This window comes from Lampris incognitus, chromosome 2 (assembly GCF_029633865.1).
Source record: "Lampris incognitus isolate fLamInc1 chromosome 2, fLamInc1.hap2, whole genome shotgun sequence".
In the NCBI taxonomy this organism is placed as follows: domain Eukaryota; kingdom Metazoa; phylum Chordata; class Actinopteri; order Lampriformes; family Lampridae; genus Lampris; species Lampris incognitus.
The window spans coordinates 93766800-93790825 of record NC_079212.1 but is presented as its reverse complement, the minus strand read 5'-3'; the positions used below and the strand labels follow the sequence as shown (position 1 = coordinate 93790825).

The window sequence follows — 24026 nt, the reverse complement described above, 5'->3', positions numbered from 1 at the left end:
GTCGTCCTGGTCCTGCTGAGCTGGTCTCTCCAGCCTGCAATCTGAAGATGTAGTTCTCTTCTTCTGCAGTATTCCCCGATCCCTGACCTCGACCTGCTCCGTGACCACCGCCGCCGCTGCCACCTTGCTCGCGTGCACATCTGGCTCCATCAGCGCGGTCCTTCTTCTTGCACACTTTGTCCGTGTGACCCTTGATCCGGCAGAAGCTGCACCACACGCTGCGTGAACAGTCCGATTTCCGATGGCCTTTGTCACCGCATCGCCAGCACACCGTTTGTTCATCATCTCCCTCACAGCGTTTCACTGGCTTTTTCTTAGGCGCTGCATGGGCCTTCATCACCCTCTCGGACGTCTCATCCGATGCTGTAGCATTAGCTACATCTTCTGCCGCCTCAAAGTTTCTCAATTTGGCCTTAAATTGTCCCAATGTCAACTCACTGTCGCCATGTGTCACCATTAGAGTGAATGGCTTATATCTCACGGGTAACCCCCTCATCACCATGGCCATCATTAGTCCCTCACTCGGTGCTTCTCCCGCCCCTTTTAGAGCCGTAATGATTTGTTCAGCTCGGATAATGTATTCGGTTATCGTCTCATTATCAGCTTTCTTTAGCCCAGTCAATGTTACATACAGAGTGACAATCCGGGGTCTGCCCTTACCAATGTAATGTTCCCGCAACACCCGTAGACTCTCTCTACCTTTGTCCTTCGTTTCTCTGAAGATCAATCCCAAGCTTGTGTTGTCCAATAAAGGCGCCAATGCGCAGTAGGCGTCCGCGTTCCGCTCCTCGTCTAGGGCCTGCTCTTCCGCTGTCAAAGGTCCCGCGGGCTCGGTAAGGATGGTGATTTTCAGCCCCACACCATGCATGCAACAGAGCATTCGCTCTTCCCACAGTTCATACTCATCGGCCTGTCCGTTGAATGTGGGCCACCTGCTCTTCTTTCGCTCCATCTCCCTAGGTAGCGTTAGCTTAGCTTAGCGTTCCGTTAGCTTCCCGATAGCCTCTCTCGATGCTAACTAGCTTCACACTTGCTAACTTGCTACTCCGTGCTAACCTGCGCGCATCCCGCCATCCGGTTATCACACTTCGTGTACTTCTTTTATCAAACTTCTAAATAATCCAACGTTATCTGGGCCCATAACCTGTTAGAAGACTAGACTAATACTTTATGTCTATCTCTGCGCAGATGAAGTGGATTATTAAACCGTTATAAAGAATCGTACTGACTACCTAACTTCTGCTGGAGGGAAAAATGCAGGCTCCGTTTATTCGGTAGTTTTGGGAGAAGAAGAAAATGAACGGCGTCTCAGTGACGTCATCAATCCGCGCATGCAAGCGCAACACCGCCTACTTGTGGACAAACAAAGTCGTAAACAAAATAATAGTATGTGGTGGACACGTATTGGGGACAGAATTCAACCCAGGAACTAAGGGTTAAGTCATGGTTGCCCTGGCAGGTTAACGCAGGGTTAAGTTATGGTTGTCCAGCCAGTTTTCGGAGGATTCTTGCCACCTCCGCTCAGTCGAGCTGAGGTTTGGTTGTCTCTCGGATTTACCGTGGATTAAAGAAAGTTGCCTACACGGCTAAAGTGTGAACCTACGGTCTTCTCCGTTCCTTCGGCTCTACACTGGTGACCCCGACGTCGGTTTTCGGATAAGTTTTCTGAAACCACACACATTATGGCTACGAACGCCGTTGCAATGAAACTGCCGGAGTTTTGGGAGTCTTCCGCGGCTACATGGTTCGCGCAGGCTGAGGCACAGTTCGCGCTCAGAGACATAACAGCAGACGAGACCAGGTACTACTACGTAGTGGCAGCGCTGGGGTGCGCTACGGCTTCCAGGATAAGCGGTTTCATAACCGACCCACCGGCCGATGGTAAATACGCCGCACTTAAACATCTCCTCCTTGAAACTTTTGAACTGTCAACAACGGAGAGAGCACGTCGCCTCTTCGCAATTCAGGGCTTGGGAGATGGCAAACCATCGGAGCTAATGAGCAGGATGTTAAACCTACTGGGTCAAGAAAAGCCATGTTTCCTGTTTATGGAGCTGTTTCTGCGCAACATGCCGCCCCACGTCCAGACTGCGCTCGCTAACTCCACCATCACTGATCCCCGTGAGCTGGCAAAGGAGGCTGACCGATTCTTCGTCGCTACACAACGTTCCTCCCATGCCGGGGTGCTGGCTCCTACCTTCACTGGCCCCCCGCCGACATCGCGGGCGTGGCCCGACGGTGGCGCCACAGCGTCAGACCGCTACAAGCCCTCTGGACTCTGTATGTACCACGCTCGATTTGGTGCGAAAGCTAAACGGTGCCGTTCCCCCTGCAACTACAGGCCGGCGGGAAACGAGAGGGCCAACACTCAGTAGTGGCCATGAGTGTTGGCGATACGAGCAGGCTACTCTTCATCCTCGACACCATCTCCGGTCGGCGATTTCTTTGTGACACGGGCGCACAGAGAAGCGTGCTCCCTGCTACTGACGTCGACATCATGGCCGGGGAGCGGGGCCCCCAGTTGGCGACGGCTGACGGCAGCCCTATCCACACCTACGGCGTGCGGTCTGTAGAACTGTGTTTTGGTGGACAACGTTTCACGTGGGAGTTCGTCATGGCCAATGTAACGCTTCCCCTCCTCGGAGCCGATTTTTTGTGCGCTTACGGTTTGCTAGTGGACATTCAGAACAGCCGTCTGGTCGATGCCTTAACCTTCTCCTCCTCCGCATGTACGCGGAGGGAAGCGGCCTATGCAGGTCTAGCCAACTCTCTCTCAGAGGCAGACAAGTTCAACCGCCTCCTCGCTGAGTTCCCTGACCTCACCCAGCCTACCTTCTCTGCACCTACCGCTAAGCATGGGGTGGAGCATCACATTGCTACGAAGGGGCCCCCGGTCTACGCCAGAGCCAGGCGTCTCGACCCCGCCAAACTCGCCATTGCCAAGTCTGAGTTTGAGCACCTGGAACGCATGGGGATCATCCGCCGCTCTGACAGCCCGTGGGCGTCCCCACTCCACATCGTCGCTAAGCCTGATGGAGGTTGGCGCCCATGCGGGGACTACCGCCGACTAAATGACGCCACCACGCCCGACCGCTATCCTGTCCCGCATATCCAGGACTTTTCTGCAAACCTGTCTGGCAAATGCGTCTTCTCAAAAGTCGACCTGGTCCGTGGTTATCATCAAGTTCCCGTGCACCCCTCAGACATCCCCAAGACAGCGGTGACTACCCCATTCGGCCTATTTGAATTCCTACGAATGCCATTTGGACTCAAAAACGCGGCCCAGTCCTTTCAGCGGCTGATGGATTCAGTGCTCCGTGGCCTTCCTTTCATCTTTGTCTATTTGGACGACATACTCATCGCCAGCGCCTCCGAGGAAGAACACCTGTCCCATCTTCATGCCCTCTTCACACGCCTCAGCCAGCATGGGCTGATCGTCAACCCGGCGAAGTGCCGGTTCGGGCTGACAGCCATTGATTTCCTCGGGCACCGCATCACTGGGGACGGGGCAGTCCCCCTGCCCTCAAAGGTGGAAGCGGTGGCGGCCTTTCCGCGCCCCAAAACAGCTCGTGCGCTCAGGGAGTTCATCGGGATGGTGACATTCTACCACCGCTTCATTCCCCGAGCCGCCTTTATCATCCGGCCACTGTACGAGGCGCTGAAAGGCATGTCCCCCAACCAGGCGGTCGACTGGACAGCAGAGCGGGACCGTGCGTTCACCGAGACTAAAGCTGCGCTCTCCCAGGCTACCCTGCTAGCGCATCCTTCACCTACAGCGCCTATTTCCATAACCACGGATGCATCGGACTATGCTGTTGGTGCGGTTCACGAACAGTGGGTGGGGGGGGCTTGGCAGCCTTTGGCCTTTTTCAGTCGCCAGCTTACACCCCGAGAGCGCAAGTATAGTACTTTTGACAGGGAACTCCTCGGTCTCTGGCTCGCCGTCCGGCATTTCCGTTTCCTGCTAGAGGGCCGCGAGTTTACTGCGTACGTGGACCACAAGCCCCTCACGTTTGCCATGTCCAAGACGGCCGAGCCATGGTCCGCTCGCCAGCAGCGACAACTCTCCTACATTTCGGAATTCACTACCGACATCCAGCACGTCGCTGGTAAGTCTAACCAGGTAGCTGACTGCCTCTCTAGGGCAGTGATTGGAGCGGTCCACCTAGGCCTTGACTATGCACAGATGGCCGCTGACCAGGCCACGGACCCGAGCATCCTCCGTCTCCGGGCCTCCGACACGGGGCTCCGCCTGCAGGACGTTCCTTTCAGCGACACAGGTGTCACCCTCCTGTGTGACGTCTCCACAGGACAGCCCAGGCCCATCGTCCCGCACAGCTGGAGACACCCCGTATTTGAAGCTGTGCACGGCCTCTCTCATCCAGGCGGTAAGCCATCCGTGCGCCTGACCTCTGCTAAGTTTGTGTGGGAGGGACTTAAGAGAGACGTGAAAGCGTGGGCCGACTCGTGTGTTGCCTGTCAGCGGGCTAAGATACACCGCCACATTAAGGCGCCCCTGGAACGCTTCGCAGTGCCGGAGAGACGATTTGACCATGTCCACGTCGACCTGGTTGGTCCCCTACCCCCCTCCCAGGGGTTCACCTACCTCTTCACTGTGGTGGACAGGACTACGCGCTGGCCTGAAGCTGTTCCCCTGGCATCCACGACGTCTGCTGATGTGGCCCGGGCTTTTATTGGGTCGTGGGTCTCACGTTTCGGTACGCCTTCCGACCTTTCATCTGACCGCGGGCCACAGTTTACCTCAGAGCTATGGAATGCTGTGGGTGAGGCTCTGGGCGTCAAGCTTCATCGCACTACCGCCTACCACCCTCAGGCGAATGGCCTATGTGAGCGCTTCCACCGGTCCATGAAGGCTGCACTTCGGGCTACTCTCAAGGACTGCAACTGGGTCGACAAGCTCCCATGGGTCATGCTGGGCCTGCGGACCGCCCCGAAGGAAGACCTACAAGCCTCCTCTGCGGAGCTGGTGTACGGCACGCCGCTGCGAGTCCCAGGCGATTTCATGCCCAATGCAACGCGTCCCTGGTCAGCTGTGGACCAACGAGCCTCCTTGCTGGACGGGGTCAGAGCTTTCACACCCGTCCCTACCGCCCAACACGGCGCGCCGGTGTCCCAGGTGCCCCCAGGTCTGCAGTCAGCGGACTACGTGTTCATCAGTCACGACGCACACCGCCCCCCTCTGCAACCCCCTTATGACGGCCCCTTCCGCGTCCTGGAACGGGGAACTAAGCACCTGGTGGTGGATTTTGGGGGCACGGCCGAGCATGTTTCAGTGGACCGAGTTAAACCCGCACACCTGGACTTGACGCAGCCGTTGGAGTTAGCCCAACCTCCTCGTCGCGGTCGTCCCCCGGCTCCGCCTCCTCCCCCCGTGGAGGCCCGAGCTGCCTCTTCTGCTCCTCAGGCCGACCTCCACAGGCCCGCGTCAATGCCTCCCGGAGACACTCCGGCCCCTGTTATCCGGAGCCGCCGCGGACGACCTGTCGTCCCCCCGCGCCTGCCTGACTTCGATTACTAGGGCGAATTCTGGGGGGGCTCATGTGGTGGACACGTATTGGGGACAGAATTCAACCCAGGAACTAAGGGTTAAGTCATGGTTGCCCTGGCAGGTTAACGCAGGGTTAAGTTATGGTTGTCCAGCCAGTTTTCGGAGGATTCTTGCCACCTCCGCTCAGTCGAGCTGAGGTTTGGTTGTCTCTCGGATTTACCGTGGATTAAAGAAAGTTGCCTACACGGCTAAAGTGTGAACCTACGGTCTTCTCCGTTCCTTCGGCTCTACAAGTACACAGTAACACATAGTCATACAAATATGCTGGTGTCATATCTCAACACTCTAGCTCAGCGTTTCTCAAACCTCTCCTGGCGGACCACTTGTCCTGCATGTTTTAGATCTCTCCCTGCTCCAACACAGCTGATTCAAATGATCAACTCGTTATGAGCTCCCAAAGCTGCCTAATAACAAACCTGATCATTTAAATCAGCTGTGTTGGAGCAGGGAGAGATCTAAAACATGCAGGACAAGTGGTCCGCCAGGAGAGGTTTGACAAACGCTGCTCGAGCTAACGGGTCTGACCCTTTAGCCGAGCGGTTAGTGATGGCGCCTTGTGGTGCAGTACACGCCGTATCGAATCCCGCACCGGGCAAAAAAAATAACCGGTTACATTGGTGGCAGCGGTGGGATCCGGAAGTGTGCAGATCCTCAGAAGTGTTTCTGTCAGTGTTGACATGCATTTCCCTTCTCTATGTAGACGAGGGGAAGAGAAGAAAAAAAAAAGGCTGGTTTGTCGCTAAATCCGGGCACCGGACAAGAGGAGGTACGTACTGCACTCAGGTTCATGATATCAGTAGCTGTACCCCCCCCCCAAATGATACATCATAATGTAGCGAATTCGGGGGGCAGTCTGGGAACCGTCGCCACAACCGGGACGCGAACCCGTGTCTCCCGCTCCGCAAGCGACAACGTTAACCAGTCGAGTGGTTAGCAACTGGTTAACGTTTGCGGAGCGGGAGACAGGGGTTCGCGTCCCGCGTGCGGCGCGGTTCCAGGGCTGCCCCCCCCTCCCGAATTCGCTACAATATATAGGAGAACTGCGAACACAATCTAAGCAAAGTAAGAAATAAACCAAAAAAGACGAAAAAAAGTAAGCTAAGGGGTCTCTTCTAAGGCATCAATAATATTGTAACATGCATGGACAAGTAGACACGTTGGCTGGCGGGTCTGATCCTCTAGTCCAGTGTTTCTCAACCCAGTCCTCAAGGAACCCCTATCCTGCATATTTTCTTTGCAACCCTGAATAGGTACCTGTTTGTAGTTATTCAACCAATCAGCAATGAATTTTGTCAGATGTTGCACACCTTGCATAATTAAGTGCTGCGAGATGATTGGTTGAGTAAGTACAAGCAGGGCTACCTATGCAGGGTTACAAAGAAAATCTGCAGGATAGGGGGTCCTTGAGAACTGGGTCAAGAAACACCGCTTTAATCGAGCGGTTAGCGATGTCTCCTGCGGTGCGGGCGACACGGGTTCGCTTCCCGGCCGCGGCAGTTCCTTTTATTGCGTTGTCCCCCCGAATTCGCTGCAACATTAATTCATTTCTTTGCGATTTTCTTTTTCATAAATTTCCGTGATTTGCAATAGTTTTGGTTCCCTTTTAAAGACCACCAATAAGGGTTGTGTCTTAATGCATTTACGTTTATGAATAAAACATTCACCCAACGAAAATTCAGTTTTCTTATCCTCCATTTTAATCCCAAACGTAATCTCATTTCTGTTAAACTGGGGAAGAGAAAAGACTCTTGGTTCAAGCCAGTCATGTCACACCAAAAAGTACTGCTATAAAGACAAAAGAAAAATAAGCGACCTGTGGTCTCTCTTTCTTCCTCACAGAGTGTACAGTTATTGTACTCAAAGTCGAATCATTGTCGAAGCGCTTCTCCCGAGATATCGATCGCTGTGCCAGGAGTAGAGCTGCGCATTACCCATCATGCTCCTCGGCGTGCACCGATGCATCTTGGGATAAAGAAAGTGCGGTCGTCGTTGTTTTGCGCAAGTCGTGTAATTACGTTTCATAATCTCGTTTTGGAGGGGAAAATAGCACCCTTATAGGATTTTAACTGCTGTAGCGAACGCTAATGGTGGGTTCCCGTGCTTCTTTTTCTTTTTTTGGTGGTGCGATACGTTTGACTTTGTCGCCGTCTTTCTTGTTTGATCTCAGCCGTCATGTCTTTCTGGTAACGTCTATTTGCTGGAGCGGATACGGGCTCTGTTTTCGGCCGTCCAGTTTCTCCGCTCGTTCTCAGTTAGAGCCGTTTTTCTTCCCTTTTTATATGTTCTAGAAAGGCGGTTTATTTTGCCAAGGTCACATAAAAGTGCTCGGGAATGTCGGGCGTAATTTGTTTTCTCACTTGATCTATTTTTTGTTGTGAAAGGTCATCTGACTGCCACAGCCGGGAAAAACATGGGAGCCGATAAGCGGTAAGGAGCGGACGGATCCGTGTAGATCGTGGTGTGCGGTATAACGTTAGCTATTTATCTGTTTGGATAGGACGCTAAATGTTGCTTTTTACTTTGTTTGTTGTTGTTGCCTAAAATAGATTAACGCTAGTTTTGCCTACCTCTATCACTCCAGTGGGAAATACACTGATTACGGGCCCCTTATTTTCGTTTCCACATGTATTCATCTTGTTTCGCCAAGTCAAACATAGAAAGGAGCGAGCGTCCCAAAAGCTGACGTAGAGAAAATGGAAGCAGAAATCTTGCACCTTCGCTTTAGAGGCCGTCTGAGGGAGGCAGTCTTACAAAGAGGCTGGTTTCAGATCACGTTTAACATTAGTTTTAGACGGACCTTGATTGTGCAGTTAGCCATACACGTTGAAGAGCTACATTCATTTTGGTTTGGGTCGGTCACCTTTGGCCTTGGGCTCAAGAATCACTGCACTGTAAGGGGTTAAGTAATAATGCTGGAAAATCTCCTGTGAGAAGTGGAGGAAGGCAAGCTTGGATAATGTGCAGTACAGGGTCTCGCCAGTCAGCAAGGCAGCTTTATTTATATAGCACATTTTATACACAAGGCAGACACAAGTGCGTCACATAACAAAAAAATACAATGAAAAAGGATTTGACAAGTCGGCGAGTAATCTTGGGCTCAAGAATCACTGCACTGTAAGGGGTTAAGTAATAATGCTGGAAAATCTCCTGTGAGAAGTGGCGGAAGGCAAGCTTGGATAATGTGCAGTACAGGGTCTCGCCAGTCAGCAAGGCAGCTTTATTTATGTAGCACATTTTATACACAAGGCAGACACAAGTGCGTCACATAACAAAAAAATACAATGAAAAAGGATTTGACAAGTCGGCGAGTAATCTTGGGCTCAAGAATCAGTGCACTGTAAGGGGTTAAGTAATAATGCTGGAAAATCTCCTGTGAGAAGTGGAGGAAGGCAAGCTTGGATAATGTGCAGTACAGGGTCTCGCCAGTCAGCAAGGCAGCTTTATTTATATAGCACATTTTATACACAAGGCAGACACAAGTGCGTCACATAACAAAAAAATACAATGAAAAAGGATTTGACAAGTCGGCGAGTAATCTTGGGCTCAAGAATCACTGCACTGTAAGGGGTTAAGTAATAATGCTGGAAAATCTCCTGTGAGAAGTGGAGGAAGGCAAGCTTGGATAATGTGCAGTACAGGATCTCGCCAGTCAGCAAGGCAGCTTTATTTATATAGCACATTTTATACACAAGGCAGACACAAGTGCGTCACATAACAAAAAAATACAATGAAAAAGGATTTGACAAGTTGGCGAGTAATCTTGGGCTCAAGAATCAGTGCACTGTAAGGGGTTAAGTAATAATTCTGGAAAATCTCCTGTGAGAAGTGGCGGAAGGCAAGCTTGGATAATGTGCAGTACAGGGTCTCGCCAGTCAGCAAGTCAGCTTTATTTATATAGCACATTTTATACACAAGGCCGACACAAGTGCGTCACATAACAAAAAAATACAATGAAAAAGGATTTGACAAGTCGGCGAGTAATCTTGGGCTCAAGAATCAGTGCACTGTAAGGGGTTAAGTAATAATTCTGGAATATCTCCTGTGAGAAGTGGCGGAAGGCAAGCATGGATAATGTGCAGTACAGGGTCTATCTAGCCAGTCAGCAAGGCTGCTTTATTTATATAGCACATTTTATACACAAATGCGTCACATAACAAAAAAAAATACAATGAAAAAGGATTTGACAAGTCAGCGAGCAATCTTGTGGTTTTTGATGATACCTGCTTTTGGTTGGATGATGCTGAGTGGACATTGGTATGCCACTATGCAGTTTAGCGTTACTCCTCGTTTTTAAAATATCTATTTTTTTGAATAGGATTAGTCGCACTGAACGCAGTGGCAGATACGGCTCTGAACAATCACGCGGTGAGTCAGAGTGGCGTGAGAGACGGGACAGGGAGCAAGCCCGGGATCATGACATGCGTCGCCGGGGGGATGAGAGACGTGGCGACCGCTATGAAGGAGACCGTCGAGGAAACCGAGACAGTCCCGAGGTTTTAATTTGATGTTCAGTGACTTCCAACTTACATCACAAGTCTTAAAAACATTTATGCTCATTATCTCCTTGTGCAAATGCCCGTACTCCACTGATGCAGTGTTTGATCTGTCTCCAGCAGAGAGAGAGGAAGCGACGCAACAGTGACAGATCAGAAGATGGTTATCACTCTGACGGGGACTACCCAGACCAAGATTACAGAAGAGAGCCAGAGGAGGATAAGAAAAGCAAGACTATCATGCTCTGGGGACTGTCTCAGCATGTCACTGAAGATGATGTAATTATTAAGTTCTCTCTTTTTTTTCTTTTTTGGATGTAGTTTACTTGTATATTTGCTAATTGCGTGGACCTACGGACACAGACTTGTCACAACAAAACCCAGCTTTAGATTAAACAAAAGTGAGTTTTATGTTAAGTTCTGTTTGCTGTCTGTATTAAATAAAAATGGTTTGTGTGTCTTGTGTTTTAGATTCGAGTTGCCATAGACCAGCTGGAGGGGCCACAGCCAGTGGACGTCCGACTGATGAAGAAGAAGACAGGTGAGAATCACACGTGCCATCGAAGCCATCCTTCCCCTAGTCTTTGACCATAGGGCAAATCTGCTTCCATTTAGACCCATTTTGCCATAGCAGCTGAGGAGTTATTTCATGACAAATGGCTCCAAAAAACTAGACGTTCTAATTCATTATGGATTTGCAAGGTAAGTAAGAACAATGTAATATTTTTGTTGGAGAAAGTCAAATGCCAAAGGTACACTTTGAGCGGGGTTCAAACACTGGCATTGAATAGGAATTCTTGCTATGGTAAAACACATAATAAATGGCCTATTGTTTACCAAACAAGGCCAGGGTCATGGAGCAGTTTGTGACACAGTATGAATAATATGCCCATGGACTCTGACTAACACACCTCCCGTCTATATTTGAATGCTGTCTCTAGGTATAAGCCGTGGTTTCGCCTTCGTGGACTTTTATCACTTGCAAGATGCTACCCGATGGATGGAGACCAATCAGGTTGCTTCACAATCGCCAAGTCTAGTTTTTATCTTGGGGATCTTGGAAAAATAACCAAAAAGGCAACCAAAATGCATTAAATGAACAGTTTGGAGTTTAAAGAAACCTGTTTGAAAAAACACATGGACTGTATTCCGTAGAATGATAAAATTACATAAGTAGGATAATAGAGTTGTATGCATGGTTTTTAGGTTAGTGCTGTTTTTCACCCTTACCTAGCTTGCCCAATTATATCCCGTAATGGCAGTGACACACCAGGAAATATTGTTCATGTTGCGATTTCATATCCTTTAAGAATACTCAAATTTGTTGAATGCAGACATTTAACTTAACCATGCAAAACAGCTAATAGAAATATCAGTGACACGTAGTTGTTTAGAAACTCAAACTATTTTATTTTCAAAAGGTTTTTTTTTGTTTTTGTTTATTTGTTTGTGTTTTTTGTTATCCTAAGAAAATCCCTTTTCCCGCTCTGATATCTGGTATGGAAAGCCCATCCCTGGTTGTGCAGAAAGCAATCAAAATTTGTTTGTCAGTGTCACATCATGGAACACTCTGCTCCAGCTCAGTCTGGGCACTCGGGTCCCAAACACATTAAGAACCCTCTCTACATGCTCACATACAGATCACGCACCTGTCTTTTAACACAAAGGCTATCCGAGGGAGGGGGTCCCTCTCCCCCTTTTCTCCGTTCCAACACTGCTTGCTCTGTTGACGAAATTGACATCATCCCAGAAAATGTGAGTAATTTTTGTCCTCTTGCAGAAACGTCTGGTTGTACATGGCAAATGCGTGGACATGCACTACAGCCACCCCCGAAACAAATATGAAGACTGGCTCTGCAATACTGTAAGTTGATGCTCTGGCTTGATCTAATAGCTCCCTTATTGTCACAATAATACAACAGAGATTCCCACATTTGTTAGGATTCCCTACTAGTATGTTATGGTGTCCTATCAGTTTTTAAGTGGCTACACATACATTGGGGTCACGAAGGTGTAAAATTGTGTTTTTTTTTTCTCAGGTAAGTATGGTATGCTGCACCATTTTACATTGCGTATTATCTGAGGCAGCACTGTTCAGGGCCCAAGTAGCTGAATAATCAATAAAAATGATTTGAACGGTTGCTTGCAGTGTGGCCTGTACAATTTCCGGAGGAGGCTGAAGTGCTTCAGGTGTGGAGCAGCAAAAGCTGGTAAGTATTCCATCGACCAAGAGGCCACTGACTGCAGCATACCGGACAGCCTGAGGCACAGTGCTGGTTGGAGTACACACGTTCCTGTTGCAGGAGCTGTGGAGGCCCATAGTAAACCAAATAATTTGCATTTTTCAGTGTAGCTGATGTTTTAACATACAGTTTAACAGCATAGATGGGACACAGCATGCATATCTTTTTCATTGCTTCAGAGGGCAAAAAATAACGGGGATAGGAAAAACTATATAATGGGTTGGATGAAATGGGCCCTCGCACTGAGTTTTGACTTTGTCCCTTGATCCCTGGGTTCTTTCATTATCACACACATCGCACAGTTCTGGACATGCTGCTAATGCTCCCTCCCTTCCTGTCTTTTCCTTAACAGAGAGTGAGAGCAGCAATACTACCGGAGTCACAGAAACCCATCCCACTGGTGACTTCTACGGAGACAGTAAGAAGCTCTTTGGGGTCATCCTTATGCACTGTTCTCTTTGGGAAATGGCTTTAGTGGGTGTCCAGTCAAGCAAAAATATTCTTTAATGAGCATACTTGTTTTGTACAGCCATCATCTTGAGGAACATTGCCCCACAGACCACAGTTGAGGCAATCATGACAGTCTTGGCACCCTATGCCAATCTCTCTGCCAACAACATCCGTCTCATCAAAGACAAGCAGACAGGACAGAACAGAGGATTTGCCTTTGTCCAGCTTTCTTCCCCCCTGGTAAAATATTTTCTAAGGGTTCTTAAATCCAATAATGAACTTTGATGATAAACTGGGACATAGCCGCCACTTCCTTCCTGTAGTAATATGTCAGGAGCCACCTTTTGACTTTTGTATTTTTAATTTAGTCTTCTTTGTTTGCCCCCCCTTTTTAAAAAAAAAAATTTTTTTACTAAATAAATGGCAAGTGATTTGTTCGCATGCCCCTTTATGAGCTTGAGTCTCTGCACTTCTAACGCCTCATACTCATTTTGTTTCTGCAGGAGGCATCTCAGCTCCTAACCATCCTACAGGGATTGCAGCCTCCCTTGAAGCTAGATGGAAAAACAATTGGGGTCGATTATGCTAAAAGTGCCAGGAAGTAAAAGTCTTCTCAATGTTGCCTTTGAGCAGAAGAGAATCTGAAAGAGGTGCATATGGGAATAAAGCCATATCAATTTCTCTTCTGGTTTTCAGGGACCTATTACTACCTGATGGGAATCGTGTCAGTGCCTTCTCTGTAGCCAGCACAGCCATTGCTGCAGCCCAGTGGTCCTCGAGTCAGGTAAGTCTTGGTTACACCCACCAGGCTGTGATCCCCCCCCCCCCCCGGTATCCTTGCAACCAGCTGTTAATACATTTTTCTTCTTTCCAGCCACAGCAGGGCTCAGAGGGAGTGTCAGAGTATAGCTACCTGCAGGAGGGATACACTCCTATGTCACAGGTATGTAGAACAACAACAGAAAAGTTTTCATAAAAAGCTTTGGAGTCTTAAGTTTCCATTCATACTTCCTGGCTGAACAGCTTGTAAGTTAAAAATGCATCTACAGCCTGTTTTTCTTTGGTGGTGTGCAAATCCTCCCATACCAGCTTTTCAGTTTCATGTGATCTCCACACCTGCAACAAACCAAGTGTGAACAGTCAGAGAAAGGCACAATTGTACACCCGACAGCAAATCGAAGCATAAAGCAGCAGTAAATGTTTGGCCTCCAAGCAATTTGCATCAAATGCAGTCATTCAGAATGGTTTCTCTTGGAAGATGTAGGACAAACATATTGCCAGATTTCCTTTTTGATACACAAGTTACTTTTTTGAGCCTCCTTGAACAGTACTGATCTGGTGGTGAGCATCTCCACAGACACTCTCTTGGAAACTGATGATAGCTGAAACACTGTATGGCAGACTCACTAACAACTGCCTAATCTTAACCCTAAACTTAACCTCTGTAATTGTAGGTATCCTTCACTGCTGCGGGGCGTGGTTTGTGATAAACAAGTTTGGGATCAAAATGCGTATGAACTGGATGTGAAAATCAGCTTTTTATTGTATGCATTGCATAGCTTTTTCAAGTCCTGTTAATTGTGGGCCGTAGGCTGAGATTGTGAATCGGCAGTCCTTGCCAGTCGTGGTTTCTGAGAGTGTCTATGGCGACTCTCATGGTTTTTCTTTTTGTTTTGTAATGCTAGGAATACCAGACGTACTACCAGCAGGGTGCCGATGCCTCTCAGGGTAATGGAATATTAGGAGGTAAGACATACAAAACTCATGTTGAAGAGATGAAGAGTCAGTGAGTAATGACCATACTTTATAACTGGCTCTCCAGAAGAAACTAACCAATCATTATCAAGAAACGTTAAGAGTAAAAAGGCAGTAGAACAAAACTCTTGGGAGCATTATAAGTTTGTTGTAGAGCCACCACACACGTACACACACACACACACACACACACATCAGAGTTGTGTGCAACAGCAGAGTTTATTATTGGAATATATGTAAGATTGCAGTCCATGAAAGAAGAAATAATACATTGGAATAGGGCCACCAACTAACTATATACTACCACTTAGACCAGTTAAATCAAAGTGATATTCTCCTGTGAAATATCCACTCAGCAGCATGCCTGGCATAATGATGCCTTCGCCTGGCTACAATCAATGCTGCTATGATCACTGGAAAGTCTGGGTGTTGGTTGCCACAACTCTCTGAAGACGCTAATAATTTTCACTCTTAACTGCGTGTGGCTATTAGCGCTGTTATGCAGTGGGGCTCATTTGCACCAAATGTATGCATATTTCGTAAACACGTGCAAATAACACCAAGACGCTATTTGCTTGGCAGCGCAGTTAGGGATGCGTTTCACCTTTTGCAGATGCTTTGAGCATTAGTTTCTTTTTGTCTTAGTTGTGCAGGCTTAGCGGCTGCAAAAGCCACACAATCCTTTAGTGAATTTGCCATTGTTTTGTCAGAGTAATGGGGTGCTTTAACAGTGCGTTCTGTTGGTGCTCGGCCAAGCAATCGTGTACCTTCAGTGACGTTGTTAGTCACCTGATCCAGCGGCTGAATCGTGTCAAACATAATTACTCTGACATTCGTGTTTGTAGGACTGGCTCGTTGGTCCGGTCCAGCAAAAAAAAAAAAAAAACGTAATGTAAAACAATGTCTGCATTTTTTTCAGTAGAACCCACCCCCCACATTGCTCCCACGGCAAACCTCTTGTTCCACAGGAAACACTGCTGACACTGAAATGGTTGCGTACCTAATTCGGGTTTTAATTTGAAGGACACCATGACCTGCTAACTACACAGGATATTTTATACTGGAGAAGTGAACCTACGTGGCCTTGACAACCGGCCCACGAAATTAGCTCTACTGAGGACTAAAAAGGAAATGAAAAGCTCATAATAGGGCTCATAATGATTTTATGTCTTAATGGATTAGATTTCATTTAAAATTAGATTTAATTTAAAATGCCATTTATGGGTATAATGCTGCAATCACATGATGAAATTGCAATGCTTGTTGACGAACATTCTAATTGGGAGTTTATGTGGATTTTGTGATTTATAGATGGAGGGGACATTCGACACCTACGTCAAGTGAGCATAACCCATTTTATATATAAATAGTAATTGAAATGTTCTCTCTCCTCCCCAGCGGCCCCCGGTGTGAAAATAGTTACAGCTGCAGCTGGAGTCGTGATTTCACAGAGTCCGCAAGTGTACCAGCCCCACATAGTAGGCCAGCCTGCCATTCAGGTAACATAGAGCAGATCTGTATTTCTCTGACAAAACTATTTTGACACCATAGATTAAGATATGCTCAGTAGCCTCACTCTGGTCAACTGTGACGTAAATACATTGCAGGCATTGCAAGTTGTTCAGCAACCGGAAGTAAAACCCCAGAGTGGACCGGTGTCGGCCACTGCAACTATATCTGTGCCAGCTGTTACTGCAGCTGCTACAGCTACTTCTACTACAACACTAGCAGCCTCTGGACAGACACCTAACACAACTGCTGGTATGAGCACACAGGAATTCTAAAACGTCCTCTTTTTTTGGGTTGAGGGATATAGATATTAAATCCATCCTAACATATGCTATATGCAGTTCTTCCCATTTGTATTTGTTGTAACTACAGAGGTTTGGATAATCTTGGTTCTGGGGTTGTTTCGCAGACAAGTTCACTGTTATAGTTCAAGTTTTATTTGTAATTCCAAAGTGAATATACCCAAGATGAATCTCCAGGAATATTGACACTTTGTATTCATCAGAACATTACTATGAAATGAAGCTGATGTGGTTGTAAAAAGCTGACACATTTGTGAAACTGGAGACGGACTCAATAGGGGAGGTCAAAACTATCTCATTCCTTAGTATCAAAGATCCAAGGTCAAAGTGTAGCTTTCCTTGGATGTTAGTATTTTTAGAGGTTAACACAACTATTCATTTAACTTTTTGTTTATTTTTGTTTTATTTTCATCTTTGGCTCTAGTAACAGACTAGAGGCTCTCTGTAGTGACTGATGAATGTGTTTTGTTGTACGATTATCAGTTGCTTCTGATACATCCACCTATCAGTATGATGAAGCCTCTGGCTACTACTATGACCCTCAGACTGGCCTGTTTTATGACCCTCACTCACAAGTAAGTTGGGCACAACTGCCACGCAGATGTTACTTGCTTCTTAGTTGGATTCAACCATTTGGTTATTTACTATATGTCTTGTCCTCTTTTAGTACTACTACAATTCTCAGACTCAGCAGTATCTGTACTGGGACAGCGAGAAGCAGACATATGTCCCTGCAGCAGCTGATGCCATTGGTGGACAGACAGCCAATAGTGCTGCAGCCAGCAGCAAAGAAGGGAAAGATGGCAAGGAAAAGAGAGAGAAACCCAAGAGCAAGACTGCTCAGCAGGTATGATGCTGTTAATCCTTCTGTAGCACATATTGTGGATTATCAAATCTAGGTTTATATAGTTGGAAAGGAATTTAGGAACTGAGATTACTGTTGGACACATGATGATGGTACAAGTTTATTCATTAGGATAAACCCCTTGAGATGAACCAACTTGTTTTCGAGGGGTCCTTTACAGGATCAAGATGTGTGGTGGTTTTGGAATGGCTCTTATTGAGAGAGAAAACTAGGAATTTGTTAATTTCTAGATCATTGCCAATGCCAGCTGAATTATATCCATAATAAAATGGGCAATAGGTTTTATTTTAAAAAGAACTAGTGTATGGGAGGTTGTGCTGAAAGTTTTTTTTTCATTTCAGATTGCTAAAGACATGGAGAGGTGGGCCAAGACTCTAAACAAACAGAAGGAGAACTTCAGGAGTAGTTTCCAGCCCATCAGTCAAGAGGAGCGGAAAGAAGCAGCAGCTGCGGACGCAGGCTTCACACTATTTGAAAAGAAGGTATCCCCAATATGTTCTGTCGTTATACTTCAGAATTGTTTGATTGCATTCTATTGAGCCAGATATGAACTTTTGGCAGTGCTAATAGATCGGCTCTTTTTGCAGCAGCAGATGGGTGGCCTTGAAAGACTCATGTCTGAGGCACTTAAAGCTCCAGAAGAGGAGGCACCAGTCAGCTCAGTAAACACAGCCAAGGTGAGAGGTTCTTACTTCTGGTTTTGCAAAGCTAAACTTCCTATAATTGTAACGGTTTTAAATAGCTCTGGAATTTAAATTCAAAATAGTATGTGTATTTAATGCTGGACATTATGGCTGAAAATTATCATGATTGAAATTGTCATAGAAATGTGACCATAGGGCAAATAATGTCTTACGGTGTTATAAACTGTGATATTTTGATATTACACAGTATTTAATTAAGCTGTTAATGATTATCTACTGTGTCAATTTACACTGATTGAGCTCATGTGCTCTTTGCTGGAATACTGAACAAACTACATAAATCAGAAGGATTTTAGGACTCCTGTACCAAATGTAATGAAAACTCAAAAAAACCCAAAACTGGAAACACTCAAGTTTTGGTTTATTTAGATGTACTGACTCATGTCCGCTATTTCAACACAAAGCATCGTTCTGTCTACCACTACAACTGGTGGCAGATGAGATGTACAAGTAGTGCTCTGACAGTGGGCTAAGTCAGGAAGTGTTTGGTTTGGGCGAGCCAAGTGTCTGACCTACTTGAAAGACTTAAGTATCTTAGCTTAGGTTGTGTAGCACAGATGCTGTGCTACGCAACCTACGCTAATGACTATAACTGGCTGTTATCAAGATTTATAGCTGCATGGTGTAAAACACAAGTAGAACTCTGCAGTTCTTGTTGACACACATTCAAATTAGTAGTCATTGAAATAATGGAGCTATACTTATCCTGAAGTAGGAAAATTTGAGAATTTTTTTTCATCACACATCATTACTCCTGTATTTGTATTCCTCTATTGTGTTAAGCTAACATTATTTTTATCTGTTTAGGTAATTTTTATCATTTTATCAGCCATCACTATGTATGTATATTCGATTTGTATTCCTCTGTAATTTTGATGTTTTTATTCTGCACTTTTCTTTCTGTGGTCAGTGTGGTCTTGTGGCGGCCTACAGTGGAGACAGTGATCCTGAGGAAGGGGGAACTGGGTTCATTGATGGGGAGAGTAGTGAAGAGAGTCTAGACAAGCTGACAGACTGGAAGAAATTGGCCTGCTTGCTGTGTAGGAGACAGTTCCCCAGTAAAGAGAGTCTAATTCGTCATCAGCAGCTCTCCGACCTCCACAAGGTATTACTTTTGTATTCTCTGGGAATAAGAACACTGATTTGACACACTTGAAGGAATACTGTAAATATGACGGCTTCCAGCATTCCAACCTGTCGCTTGTCTGTCCCAGCAAAACCTGGAGGTTCTTCGCAGATCCAAACTTAGTGAAGCAGAGCTGGAGGAGTTGGAGAGAAAAGAGACAGAGGTTTGGTTCATTATGAAACAGTCTGCTCTTCATACTGACCCTTTATCCCTATTTTTTTTTAATTCATTATTGTTAATTTCCCTTATGTACAGATGAAATACAGAGATAGAGCAGCCGAGAGGCGAGAGAAATATGGCATTCCCGAACCCCCGGCACCAAAAAGGAAGAAGTTTGCCCAGCCAACACCAGTTGTGTAAGTTTCTCTGGTACCCTTGACACCCTTTCTGCTGTCCTAGTGGGGGAGGTGTTTTGTTACTTGTTAAATTTAGTGTGCTTTCAATAAAGTTTCTAAATTTCCCCCTGTCAGTAACTATGAGCAGCCCACCAAAGACGGTCTCAATAGTGACAATATCGGGAACAAGATGCTGCAGGCAATGGGCTGGAAGGAGGGCAAGGGTCTAGGACGCAACCAGCAGGGCATCACTGCACCTATCGAGGTAAAGAATGATATTGATTGTTTTTTTTTTCCTAAATTGATGGTTGAATAAAGCAGGCTACATCGCGGGCCAGTTATTCCCTCGGTCAAGTTACATGTTTTTTCTCCCCAGGCACAATTGAGAACGAAAGGAGCTGGTCTTGGCACCAAAGGCAGCAACTATTCCCTCTCTGCATCAGACACCTATAAAGATGCAGTCCGCAAAGCTATGTTTGCTCGCTTCACTGACATAGAGTGAGTGGTCAGCACCATCCATCGAGGCCGTGGCCGTGTACCATGCAGGTGCTATGTTTGTTTTTTGAGAAAGCCATTATCATCGTTGGAAGCGTCTGTCGGCACCTCGCCCTCTCTGCGTTCAGAACTCTGAAGAGATCCCACGAGCTCCACCATCCCTCCATCAGGAGTCACTGAAACGGCACCAGAGAAAGGTTTCCTCAACTCATGTACCTCTGTCGGATCAGAGTATGTCATCTTGATTATTGTTTTCAAAACAAACACGAAGCTGTAAGGGTGGAGCTCTACCATAGGAGATAATTTATATATGATTTGTATATATGCAGAGGGATTTACTTTGTTTTCTTCTCCCTAGTTTAAAAGAAATGTTTTTCTTTTTTTTCTCGGCATGTTAAAGGTGTCAAAGCAATTGTACAGTTTTTATGAGATTGTCTCATTTTGTACAGACAATAAATGAGAATAAGTTATCAATTCATAGTTTCTTCTTTTTTTTAAACAACTTACAAGTAGCATGATGGCAGTGGAAGGTTGCATTTTCATATTTTGTACAGAGGTACAGCTGGAGGTCTCGCAGCTCTGCCTTCACCGTCATCTGTTACATCCATGTGAACCAGGCAAATAAGATAAACTCCCAGTATAACTGGCTAAATATATATTTAAGCTGGCCCTCTTTAAGGCTGGGGGGGGGGGACCTGAGTTTTTCTCTAGTGATGCAGACGGGGTATCTTATGATCCGAAGTAGATTATTTCACACCCCCCCATTGGTCTTGATCGTAGCTAAGTGTAACATGAATTCCTTTAGTTGTGTTTTTGCAAATTTCCTGTTGTGTAGTTGACTGACCACGCAGAATATCGACGCTACCGTTTCATATTGCATTAGATTACGGTGTTACCATCATCATCATCATTGTAAAGGCAACCTTTACAACGCTACTGGTTATCCGTCTACTGCCAGCGGATAGACAGCAGGAATTTTAAAGTCCCCCGTGAAGGATTCGTGCTTAGGAGCGCATCTACACGACCACCAAATCATCGGTTACTTCATATTCACTACTGGAAACGGTGCCGCTCACTTGAGAACGAGATTCCCGGTTATTTTTTTGTATGTAAGAAAGGAGGGAAAAGAACCATTCTGTTTTAAGTAATGTTTTGTGGTTACAGAGCGTGTGGAAAGTTCCCAGTTAAGGATCTGAATCGATCCAAAACCCAGCCGATGATCCCGCCGCACCACAGCAAACTGGGTCGATGCCACCGGTGTGTTCGAGTTACTGACTGTCAGAAATTACAACACGTTTGACTGTTGGACGCAAGGCTCAGCGTTTTCGGTTTTTATTTTTCAAAGCCATCCAGCATGCCGAATTTCGCCACAAGAGGACACTGTTACATAACCTCACACGAGCAGGAACAACTTTTGGATGCGTGGAAACACAAAATCCGGGTGAAAATCCGTTTACAAATCTGGGCGTTTTTTGGTGAAAATCGGTAAAAACCAAAAACGCTGAGCCTTGAGGATTTGGTTGCAACTGAACCGCGTTGAGTGAACCGAGTTCGAGGCCGTGTTGCAAAAGAAGAGGCCGTACATCCAATAGAGTACTTCCCCAGATTCCTGCCTTGAAAAACGAGCTGGGGTGGCTTGAGTTGTTTTTGTTGCTGTAAGACACCCCGTCTCTCAGAAGCCTTAGCCCTCAGCCTTGCAGCCCTCGACAAACTATGCAGGGACTGCAGCAAACGAAAGGGAGGGGAATAGAAAGCACAGGGGAAGAAAACGCTGCGTGGATCTGTGCTAACATGTCGGCAAACGGGCAGCTGTTGAACAGCAGGTGCATGCTGAGCAGTGAAGACATCGCATAGAAGAAGACGGGAGAAAAAGTGTCAATGTTCTACACACGATTCTCCAAAAACTAAAAAATAGCCAAGTACTCCATCTCCAGGCGCAACACTGAAAATGCTTTTATTTTAGTGGAGACATAGTTTAAGAAAACAAACAAACAAGATTGTTGTTTATGCACTGGGTGAAACTAGCAGATTTTGGCAAATGTGCTTTGTACCTTCTGCACCTTTCTGTTCAAATGTGACTCGGATGTTGCTCCTCCCTGTACTGGACTGTTTACTTCCATGTGTCTCACCGTTCCGTCTAAATTCAGCACTGACCAGTATGGGGTCACCTCCCTCCGTGGACCTGGATCTGTCTGCCACTTACTGTCCATCTGTGCCACTGTATCTACAAGCTGCTCACTGGCACTCTCTGTTTATCTGACTTCTTCTACTGGGGGGGGGTCTGGCCCCACCAGGGACTCGGCCTTGCATCTTAGTTAAACACATCTACATTTGGAGCCAGTAGCAAATGGAGTCGATGTGCCACCGCCTTGTAACTAATGCAATCTCTCCCTCCATCGCCTCCTGTCCTCTACATCTTCCTCTATCACCTCCTTTTTGGCCTTCCTCTTTTCCTCTCACCTGGCAGCTCCATCTTCAGCATCCTTCTCCCAATATACCCAGTATGTCCAAGCCATCTCAATCTTGCCTCTCTTGCTTTGTCTCCAAACTGTCCAACCAGAGCTGTCCCTCTAATATACTCGTTCCTAATCCTGTCCTTCTTCATCACTCCCAATGCAAACCTCGGCATCTCCAACTCTGCCACCTCCAGCTCTGCCTCCTGTCTTTTCGTCAGTGCCGCTGTCTCCAAGCCATATAACATAGCTGGTCTCACAACCACCTTGTAATCCTTCCCTTTAACTCTTGCTGGTACCCTTCTGTCACAAATCACTCCTGACACTCTTCTCCACCCACTCCACCCTGCCTGCACTCCCTTCTTCACCTCTCTCCTGCACTCCCTGTTACTTTGTACAGCTGACCCCAAGTATTTATTTGTTTTTCTTCATCTGAACCGCTATCGTAGTACAACACTGACACCACAGGGAGGCACATGACCACAAGGTACCTTCACAGCGAGAGGTGTGTGTGTGTGTGTGTGTGTGTGTCCTAGGATTGGCTTGTGCCCCGCCTAGGTTATTTGACCTCGTAGAGAGTGAATGACCGCAGCACAATGGGGAATTTTGCTTGAGCTTTACACACTTCCAACAGTTGTGTGTGTGCTGTGCCGTGTAAGAGTTCAGCTGAAGCCAGGACTCTGTGACGCGCATCAGTCAGGTTAAACCGTAGTCACATGAACGTTACCACACATTCATGGTGTGCTCACTGAAAACCACAGCCCGTCAAATACAAGAAGAACGTGTTTATTTCAAATGTGTTAAAATAAGCTGCAGCCCAGTAATATCCCCGTGGTGGTTTATTATGCAAAATCCTTTGTAAAACTGTTTCACAACAACGTCATAATAAACAGAAATGGCCGGCAGTCGCCTTACGCCTGTGTGTGGCCTCATACAGTTATCAGTATTATTATTATTGTATACACATATTGGCCACAGATTATATGGGGCGGGGGGGGGTCTCTCATGATAGTCCTTTGTCCTGCTTTCCTGATGTACATTTGATGTTAAAACAGCTTTCAGCCAGACCTCCGTCCTCTCTGAACATTAAGAAAGCCATAAAGAGAAATACGGCATGACAACACTTACTGCTGTGCGTGTGGTAATCTCTCATAATCATGTAGCCACCAAGTAACGTTATTTATGTTTAAGAAATTAAAAAATGTCCCATTTTATGTGATGACTTAAACCATTAAATTGGATTAAACGTCTCTAATGAGGTTTTGTTTGACTCCGCCGAACAACTCTCTCTTCTGAGCATATTTAATCTTTTTTTGTCCCCGTTCCTCAGCCGTGACGTGTGGACATTTTGGTGTGTTTTAACACTCAATTTTACGTTTTGATTGAAAATTTTCACAAGTTTTTTTTTTCCATTTTGGAGGTGAAAAACTGCCGTTGTGTCGTTAACACAACGGGCGTCTCGTTTCTAATAACGAGGCCGGCAACGCGAGGGTTCGGTGGGTTTCCTTTAACCAGGTGAAACACAGGCCACGTGTCAAGGTCCGGTAGATTAGAAGGTACGTTAACGGCCAGCTCTCACAGCCAACGTGTTGATAATTGATCCGAGCTGGTCGGCTGCAGAAACGGACTGTTTCAACGCACTGGGTTTGCTGGGTTTTCTGTCGAACATGACTCAGAATATCATACTACATACACTGATGGGCCAAAACATGACCACTCACAGGTGA

General features: G+C 46.5%; 1 protein-coding gene across 2 annotated transcripts; it reads left to right on the top strand.

Moving 5' to 3' along the window:
* Positions 1-7528: 7528 nt before the first annotated feature.
* Positions 7529-20320, top strand: rbm5 (RNA binding motif protein 5). 2 transcript variants are annotated; one of them, XM_056275354.1, is made up of 25 exons: positions 7529-7656; positions 7951-7996; positions 9885-10062; positions 10183-10341; positions 10534-10603; positions 11004-11077; positions 11843-11926; positions 12212-12272; positions 12658-12723; positions 12835-12995; positions 13259-13356; positions 13452-13539; positions 13630-13698; positions 14441-14501; positions 15909-16009; positions 16118-16271; positions 16805-16896; positions 16989-17168; positions 17528-17668; positions 17777-17863; positions 18801-18995; positions 19105-19179; positions 19272-19372; positions 19487-19616; positions 19728-20320. In XM_056275354.1, the coding sequence occupies exons 2-25, from the start codon at positions 7980-7982 to the stop codon at positions 19851-19853; spliced, it is 2568 nt and encodes an 855-aa protein (XP_056131329.1). In that variant the 5' UTR covers positions 7529-7656; positions 7951-7979; the 3' UTR covers positions 19854-20320. The 2 variants fall into 2 exon arrangements, with proteins under 2 accessions (XP_056131329.1, XP_056131328.1); XM_056275353.1 differs by having other exon boundaries at positions 17774-17863.
* Positions 20321-24026: the final 3706 nt, after the last annotated feature.